This window comes from Acartia tonsa, chromosome 1 (assembly GCF_053477335.1).
Source record: "Acartia tonsa isolate MP-2025a chromosome 1, ASM5347733v1, whole genome shotgun sequence".
Classification (NCBI taxonomy): domain Eukaryota; kingdom Metazoa; phylum Arthropoda; class Copepoda; order Calanoida; family Acartiidae; genus Acartia; species Acartia tonsa.
In genome coordinates this window covers 27448722-27458327 of record NC_137260.1, presented here as the reverse complement: position 1 = coordinate 27458327, position 9606 = coordinate 27448722, and the positions used below count along the sequence as shown (strand labels likewise).

At 32.2% G+C, this 9606-nt stretch overlaps 2 protein-coding genes across 2 annotated transcripts in view; both read left to right on the top strand.

Moving 5' to 3' along the window:
* Positions 1–77: 77 nt before the first annotated feature.
* LOC145316504 (HAUS augmin-like complex subunit 1) lies at positions 78–3634 on the top strand. The gene is made up of 6 exons (XM_080157067.1): positions 78–355; positions 631–664; positions 1936–2064; positions 2163–2338; positions 3098–3351; positions 3432–3634. The coding sequence occupies exons 1-6, from the start codon at positions 249–251 to the stop codon at positions 3548–3550; spliced, it is 819 nt and encodes a 272-aa protein (XP_080013193.1). The 5' UTR covers positions 78–248; the 3' UTR covers positions 3551–3634.
* Positions 3595–9606, top strand: part of Mcm6 (minichromosome maintenance 6) — a 30082-nt gene continuing 24070 nt past the window's right edge. Inside the window, exons 1-6 of the mRNA XM_080157060.1 lie at positions 3595–3711; positions 3861–3975; positions 4204–4320; positions 4469–4631; positions 4962–5043; positions 5150–5329. Of these exons, the coding sequence (XP_080013186.1) occupies positions 3653–3711; positions 3861–3975; positions 4204–4320; positions 4469–4631; positions 4962–5043; positions 5150–5329 (716 nt within the window). The 5' untranslated portion in view covers positions 3595–3652. The remainder of the gene's footprint in view (positions 3712–3860; positions 3976–4203; positions 4321–4468; positions 4632–4961; positions 5044–5149; positions 5330–9606) is intronic.

Genomic DNA, 9606 nt, shown 5'->3' with positions numbered 1-9606 from the left:
TATTAAATTAAAATTTAAAAAAATATATTTCACTAAAAGCCAGTCTGCTAATAAGTTGTAAGTTTTCGCGCCAAATCCTTCACATCAAAACAACAATTGACCGAGGAGCATGCGGCATTTATAAAGAATTTCAAAAAATTTTATTTTATTCCACGAAAGGGTAATTTATGATATTTTTCATGTACCTTTTGTTAATTATGTATGAATCTTATAACTTTTTAAATTCATTGTTATAGAGACACCAGAAAATGAGTGAAATTGAAGAAATACGAGCTTGGTTGGAGTCTGTAACTGGTGAAAAGTCTCTGGAATGGGAAGTTACCCCTCAAAATTTAAAGTATTTGAAAGATTTAAGGTAATTGTTAATATTTGTTCTTGATAAATACAATAAAAACAACGAAACACGTATTGAGAAATTAATATACGGTGGGGAGTATTTTTCTAGTGTAAATTTTGTACCTATCTTTTGGGATACAATATGTAAATAAGTTTAAAACCTTCTTTGACATGATAAAAGTAAATGTAAAGGAAACCCATATCGTTTCACAGTGATTTTCAAAATAGTTGCCGAACTACCCAATTCAAAGATTTTAAACACTAATAAAAGGATGTAATTGTGTTTTGATTTAGGGCGAAGAACATAACAAACGAGAAACTCGTCCAGGTAGGTAAAAGTTTTATTTCTATTCCTAAACAAATAACGTTTGATTGTAATAAGTAGATTGCATTCTAGATTTTTATTAAGCCATATACCACCGCGCTTTAAGCAAGCACTTCTACTGTACTATAAAATTTGAGTCAATACAAATCATTTTGCATCTCTAGAGTCACTTTACATCAAATAATCACAGTATGTTAAAGAACATATTTTTCCTAATCCTATTGTAACTTCGGAACATTTGAAATGTTTAGGATCAGCTGTTATATCAGCTGTACACAGAGTACAGCCATTAATAGTATATAACATGGTTGCCATGCAATTTGGAAACTTTTTCCCCTTGAAAAATAATATTCATTAAAATTTTGGAAATACATTTTTTTGTATTGGTAGCTTCTAAAGAACAAATTAAAACTTTAAATATTGTTGTGAAAATCTGCATTTGAGCATAAGCATCTAGCTATACTACGTGCGGTAGTGGTTAGTACCGTCTTACCCGTAATTTGTGCCTTACTTCTTAGCTCAAAGCAATGGATTGGTTTCTACTATAGGCTTGCTTATCTCAGTCATGCTTGGGTCCAACTAGGACATTGTTTTTACTCATTGAGCCTTAAAGTTTTTTCAAAATTGTCTAATTAATTAAGAACAAGCTAAATTTTTTTCAGGGGATTACCAGTTTTCGGCAGCAACAGCAGTTTTGCAGCCATTTCTTAACAATTTCATATTGTATGATATTAGAGCAACTGCCATTTCAAATTTTAGCATTCTACTCCTCCTGTATTGCAGTCTTAAAACACATACCTTAACGAAGATAATAATGACCCCATTTTTATAAAAAGTAACAGACAGTTGGATCTAGTGATCAAAATGAAAAGAAATTGCTAGGGTATGTTTAAAAATGTATTTTCTTTTAAATACTTTCTAAAAAATGAGTATAAAAGCTCAATTTTAAAAATTATCAGACTTTAAAATTCATAAACTTTAGTCGTCAATTTTGAGAAATTTTATTTATAAAGGAGTTATTTTAAGAATTAATATAATTAAATAAACTAGTTTTCTCTATCTTTAGCTATAATTTAATTTCAACAATCGTTTTATTACATGTAAAAAACCACTCTAAACTTTGGGGAAATATATCGACAAAATGTGGCGACCCTGAAATTTAATGGTAATATTTGTGACACACCAGAATTCCAATTAGTTTTGATTTAACGCGCCGTGATACCTAATTAGTAGTCTTATTTTTTACAATGAATTGATGATTTATAATATTCCAGGTTACTCTTGATGAAACTGATCGTTTATCTCGAGAATATGAAGGAGAATTACGAAGATTAGATAAAATCCTGAAACAACTTGGACTGGATTTCAATTCTTTACCTGGTTCTGCAAATTCATATCTTCAGGTATGTCTACTTACATGATTAACCTCATCTTACGACTAGCTTGAATCAAGTGTTATGTACATATCTATTACCTGTTTTTTATTTGATAGTTTATTAAGGTTTTAGCAGAAAGTTGTGCTATCCTGGAAGAAGACAATATCGGGCGTGGACTAGAAGTGGCATTAGCTCGTGCTGTTCTTCAGCATGCTGATCTTTCACCAATGAAGGCTTTAGCCAAAGCTAAAATTGAAGCAGTGAAAGTTGAAAATTTGAAGCTGTACAGCCAACTTGAAAGGTAACCAGCTTAATCTTTCAAAATAAATTACCTAATAAACACAGGGGTGTCTGTATAGTATATTCTGCTGCAATTTTTTTCCCCCTCCTAGTTTTTTCTAGCAAAGAAGTGGTAAAAATAGAAAAATATTTTCAGAACTCTTTATTTTATCCATATTATCCCCCCTCCCACATATTCTTTTAGTTTTTTTTCACCAAGTTTTCAGTGTTAAGTTTTTCTCTTAATTATCATATTCATCCCCCCCCCCCCCCCAACCACATATTTTTTAATTTTTAACCCCCCCCCCCCCCCCCCCCTACAGAAGGGTCAAATAATAATATACACTCCTGAATAATTATTAATTTTCAAGTTTCAAGAAAGTCTACCTAAAACAATTTTCCTGTTTGGTTAATAAAAACATCTTTTTCTAAAAGGGGGGAGGCGGATGTGCCACTTTTTGAAATCAAAACTAAAAGTCAAAGGAACTCAACTAAAAAAAGAGTTACAGGTCTGAGATTTTGCATGGCAGTTGCTTTATAGGGTTACAATATGGAACAGTGAAGAAACAGCGGCGGGAAACGGCTGTTTTCGGCGGTTGCGCCGCCGTTTCTTCACAGTTCCATATTGTACCTCTGTAAAGCAACTGCCATGCAAAATCTCAGACCTGTAACTCTTTTTTTAGTTGAGTTCCTTTGTTGACTTTTAGTTTTGGTTTCAAAAAGTGGCACATCCGCCCCCCCCCCCCCCCCCCCTTATTTTGACAATTGCAATTACTTATAGATTAGAAGAATCCGTTAAATATGCAGAAAAGCAAGGTGAAGAAGACATAGAATTAACCAAGAACCAAACTAAGAAACTAGATTTTATGACAGCAAAAGAGAAACAATACAAGAGTGGATTAGAAAAAGATGAGATGCTTCATTTTAAACTAACGGGTGGAGATAAATCGCTAACTCATGACTTTGTGGCTGGTTTGGAACAAAAGCTTTGCAGTCTGGATAAAGATGTAGATGAAGCCAAACGAAATATTTCAGGTGAGATGGTTATCTTGTTATTACTTTGCATTTTTAAAATACGGGTGATTTTTCTTTATATAATATTAATAAATTTTCAGGATACCTGAACCTTCCACCAAGTCTCGATCTTGCCCGCCTGGAGGTCAGCAAAGCTGAAGCTCAACTTGAAGAATTAACTTCCGAACTTAATATCAACATTGCCTCAGTTCATTTGTGATTAATAGTCTTATACTTTTTGTCTTAATTTTATATTTATATTATAAATACCTATTTTACTCATGTCTTATTGTTATTGCAGAAAGTGTAAGGTGATTTTAAAATGGATGTTGGAGCTACTCAGGTCGATGGTAACATTGTCAAGGATGAGGTCGCAGAGAGGTAACAGGATTTTACTGTTGAGAAGTTATATTTTACTAAAAAAAAAGAAACCTTTAGAGAATAGTAGGTGTATTTCTTGAACATTTTACTACTTAGAAATAATAAGCTTAATCTTATGTTAAAATTAAATTATTATGAACTTCTTTCAGGGCACAGAAGAGATTCCAAGATTTTCTTGAGGATTGGAAACTTGAGGGAACAGATGATTTAAAATACAAGATTGAGGCTCAGGACCTCGCCTTTCCTGAAAGAAACACCCTCCAGGTAAACTTATTTGGACATTTTACATAGAGTTAACGGGAAATGACACTGATTAGCATGCGCATTTTTACTGCAGTATAATGGACTAGAGATGTTTAAAATGAGAATTTGCAATGCCAATTAAATCCTATAATTTCATGTTTGTCACAATTTCTTTTAAGCTTGTAGGTTCTAGAGTATTTTTGTTAAAGTATCCAAAAAATCACACTTTTCACTTATTTGTAAATCTAGGTTTCCTTGAAAGATGTGGAGAGATACAACAGCAACCTGCATGATCTGATCCTCCAAGAATACTACAGGCTCTATCCCTTCCTTTGCAAAGCTTTGGTCAACTTTGTTAAAGATCAGGTAGGATTTTAAATTATATTAAAGGAAAAGATTTAGACAGCCAAATGTTGGTACATGACTTGCATATATTTAGTAATCCGCCTCATTGATAATTAAAATTATGAAAAACATTATCTGTAAAAATAAAAACATCTTGTGAAATATTTAGGTCTTGGATGGAACTGATCTGGATAAGCAGCTGTACGTCAGCTTTGTCGACCATGAGGTCAACACAAAGGTCAGAGATCTGAACGCCACTAAGGTCGGTCAGCTGACCAAGATCACCGGTCAGGTGGTCAGAACACATCCTGTCCATCCGGAGTTAGTTTCAGGTTACTTCTATATTTTACGTCTGCAATTCTTTTGCTTTTGTTCACCCTAAAAATAATTTTCTATTCTTATAAATATTTAATTACAACGGCATACTAAAGAATTTTAAGTATTGACTATCATTGCGTGCAGTTAGTAGCAAGAAACCTAGGAATTCTTGGTCCCTAGAAAGCGCATGTCAAGTATAGTATTTTAGTTTTTAATTTTATGTTTTTATTGTCCTACCTTCGTCTCTCAATAATCACAGACGATAGCATCCACGAAATTAAGGACTATTTTAATGTAACTTAAAATATTACAATAATGCGTAATTTTGACGATTATTTCTTCAGGTTCCTTCCAGTGCCAAGATTGCCAGACTGAGATTCATAATGTTGAGCAACAGTTCAAATATACACAGCCAGCTATCTGCAGGTACATAACTCTTCCCGTTTAGGTGCCATTTAGACTTTTTAATTGAGTACCTCGAAAAGAATTTAATTTTAATAAGATTTTATTCTAACTATTTTTTTTATTCAAGAAATCCTGCTTGCAACAATCGCAGCCGCTTCATCCTGTTGATGAACAAATCCAAGTTTGTTGACTTCCAGAAGGTCCGCATCCAGGAGATTCAGAGTGAGTTACCCCGCGGCTGTATTCCCCGCAGCGTTGAGATTGTGCTTAGAGCTGAGGCTGTTGAGTCTGCTCAGGCTGGAGACAGGTAATTTAGCATTTCAATATAGTCAGCACCGTAACTTAGACTGTTACCTTTTCTCAAATGAAAAATCAAACATCACACAAATGCTATAGAGTTCTAAAGTCACTTAGTGTCAAATTATCACAGAACATTTGTATATGAATTAATTGTAATCGTGTTGTTAACTGTACACATTTACATGTACTGGGAATACGCGTGAATGCCGCGTAAGAATATTGTCAAAACAGAGTTCACAACGGTCTAAGGGTGGAAATTTGGCAAAAAAGTCGTGATCAAATTTTCTTATTTTAACTTAATATTATTGATTTACATACCCCAGCCCATGCATAATGGACAAGGAAAAGAAAAAATAACGTTTGGAACTAAGTTTTTTTTTACTTCAAAGTTGGGTCAAATAAATATTTATTGAAGGTCAAAAATCTACTTTTTATTTTCTACCTAGATGTGAAAAATAATTTTTTCTTTGCTTAAATATCTATTAAAAACTAATTTCGTTCATATTCTTTACAAATATATATACCAAATCAATAAATTAAAACATTTTTATAATATATTTTACCTTAAAAGTGTTAATTTTATGCTTTGAAAGTAAATTTATGAAAAAATATTCGTCATTTTTTTACTGAAAAATTTAGCAAAAAAAATTAGTTTTCCTCATTTTACTCCTAGTTGCGCTACCGACCCCATACCAAACCATATATGATTCTAAATTTTGAGAATATAATACAACTTTAAGTGAAGTTTCCAGAGTGGGGTCGGTAGCGCAACTTTAAAAATTTTTAATCTGAAAATTGCCTGTAAAACCTAAATTTGAGGGGGGGGGGGGGATTACAAACCATAACAGCAATCTTAATTTCTCTGTTATTCCATTACTATTAAAGATATTTGAGTAAAACTTTTTAAAATTAATCAGTAATTACTAGAGGAACAATAATTTTAAAGGAAAACCGCGACTTACCCGCAGTTCCCGCAAAAAAGGCCGCCGCCCGCAGATTTTAAAAAACAAAACATTTATTGCATATAGGTCATTTCTTTCTTGATTTTAGTGTTTAGGGAAGGTGTTTGCAACTCTAGTCCTTAGAAGGAAAGTGCAAAAATAAATTTTGTAGTAGCGTAGCTACTTTCAAATTCGCAAAGTCCGTCAGTCTGTATGAATTGATATGTAAACATCGTGACTTTCTTTGCTACGACTCAAGACGATTGAAAGAAAATCATTTTATGAACATTATCTGTACAAACAACCATCTACTGTAAGATTTATTTGGTCCGTCGGTCTGTGGTTAATTCTCTTACAGACATAAGATATCTGTAGGGAAAATTTGATCTACTAAGCAGTTTTATTTTGTAAGAAAGCTGATTTTTTGGTGATGGTTAAGCTAACCAACAAGCAACTACTCTTTAGTTCACTTGGTCCCCTCATCTGTCTGTAAAACTCTAAGAACATTAAGATTTCAAAGAGTAAATGTGTTCGTTTCTTCTGTCTTTTTTTTGTAAGATATGTTATGATTTAGCTTTCAAATACTGTTTTAGTCTATTACTTGGTGTACCGGTTTTTCTTTACTGTTCTAAAATGAATTTAATTTTGTTTGATATCAATTTGATGATGGTTATCTTATTTTTAGTTAGATAGGAGGGGGGGGGGGGGAGGGGAGCATAGATACGAAAAAATATTTTGGTCAGTTATGAGAATACTTTTTTCCTTTTAAACTCAGTATAATACCTTTAAAAACAATAAAATTTTAACTTCTGGTTTGGTAGTAGAAAAGGGGGGGGGGGTGGCGGTGTTGGCCCCTGTAGGCCCTTGAGGGACAGTACTAAATTTAAATAGATACTTATAATGGTAAACTATACAAGTAGAAAAATACACATAAGATACTTTACATAAAAAAAATTAATCAATATCTTTAATGGGAAGCTCGATTATCCAGTGTCAATATTCATTTTCTTTAAGTTTAAAACGACCTAACCTCTCTTAAATAAATTATAAATATTAAAAAGCAGTTGTAAGTGGATAGTAAAAGGTGTATTATAATACTTTTATTTAAATATATCACTTTTTTTATTGACTCCAATTAGCCAAATGAGGTAAGAAAATAACACGGCGGAATTCGGCGGTAGACGGCGGTTTCGGCGGGAAATCCCTATTATTTATTAATAATCGTTTATCTAGGGTAGTAATTGAATCAGGTTAAAAATTTGGTTCAATTATCTTTAAAAATAACAGAGTAGTAACAAAAATTATATTTTAAAAATCACCCCTTTTTGGTTACCCCCCAATCACATTCCTGTGCACGCACCTATACATGACCAACATTAAAAAGTTGCCTAATGTAAAATATTACTCATAACTTTTTATTTTAATGAATTCGGACTGGTAGAAGTGTAAATATTTAAATCTGATTAAAGCTATACCAAATTTCCACTAAACCCCTTAAATAGACCATAGTGGAGTTGCCACTTTGAAACTTTTGAATATTTTCATAAATATTTCAATATTTTTTTACATGTGGTTTCGTCCTCCTTTCTTAGACTTTGGAATATATATATATTTTTTAAATTCACCCCCCCCCCCCCAAAAAAAAAAAAAAATATTTAAATGTTTTTTTAAATCCTAATGTTACAGATTCCTTCTTTATAATATTCAAATGAAGATAAATTTAAAAAAATAATATAAAAATAAAATTACAAATAAAAAATAGCTTGGACGTCATTGCCTCTATGTTATAAAGATTACCCCCAAAGTTTTGATTTACAATTCCACCCCCTCCCCCCCCCCCATGAAAAAATGAAAAAGCTTGGATGTCCATGTATAACTCTGTTTTAAGAGCACTTTAACTTATTTCTAAAGCACAAATTAAAACTTTAAATATGACTGTGTAAATCCATGTCTGACCATAAGATATCAAGCTATACTACGTGCGGTAGTGGTTAGTACCGTCTTACCCGTAATTTCAGCCTTCCTTCTTAGCTCAAAGCAATGGATTGGTTTCTACTTTAGGCTTGCTTATCTCAGTTATACTTGGGTCCAACTAGGACATTGATTTTACTTGTTTAGCCTTAAAGTTTTACAAAATTGTCTGATTAAGTAAGAACAAGCAAAATTTTTTGGGGGGATAAACAGTTTTCGGCGGCAACAGCAGTTTTGCAGCCATTTCTTCACAATTTCAATACTTTTTGTAGGGAGTTGGGGTCAAAAACGAAAGTGTACAAAACAGGGTGTAGGAAGGTATATCAATCCCCTGGCAAATTTCGATATGAAAATTTGATATAAGGGGTGGTTTCAATAAAATTTCTTCACAGTTCAACATTTTAGCATATTAGAGCAACTTCCATGCCAAGTTTTAGTGTTCTATTCATGTTTTAAAGTCTTGAAGAACACATACCTTATGGAAAATAATTACATAAATGACCCCATTTTTAAAAAGTGTTAAGATAATTGGTTTTAGTTATCAGAATGAAAAGAAATTGCTAGGGTATATTTAAAAATGTATTTTCTTTTAAATATTTTAAAAATAATGAGTGTAAAAGCTCTATTTTAAAGATTATCAGACTTTAAAATTCTTAAACTTTAGTCGTCATTTTTGAGAAATTTTATGTATAAAGCAGTTAATTTAAGAATTAATATAAATAAATAAACTAGTTTTCTTTATCTTAAGCTATAATTTAACTTCAAAAATTGTTTTATTACATGTAAAAAATCACTATAAACTTTGGGAAAATATATCGACAAAATGTGGCAACCCTGATTTTTATTGGATAAATTTCTTACATAGCAGAAATCCAATTAGTAGTGATTTAACTCGCCGTGTCAGATACACACTCGGACATCCTGTTTCTATTATATAAAGTTGTATATCATTAAGTCCAAATTTTGTGACTGTTGAAAAAAAATTCTGAAAGACTGTTTTTAAAAGCGAAGCTTTTCTATAATTAGGGTCGGTCCGTCCGTACGTCCGTCCGTCCGAGATAGATAGCTTTTATTCGTTAATTTAGGCATGTTTGTCCTATCGATTTCAAACTTTGCATGATGATTCCTGTAGTAGTTGGGTACGATTTAGAAAGCGTAGCAACTCTATAATCATTACCAGAATGTCCGTACGTCCATTTTAAACATGTTGATTTTTCTACTTTTTTCACAACAAATTTTCAAGTGTTTTAATTATCCGTTTGATCTGATTTTTGGTATATTGATTCCTGGGACAACAAAGAACAATATTATAAGCGAAGCAACTCTATAATCAAGACCAAAAATGTAAGTATGTCCATAAACATTATCCTGT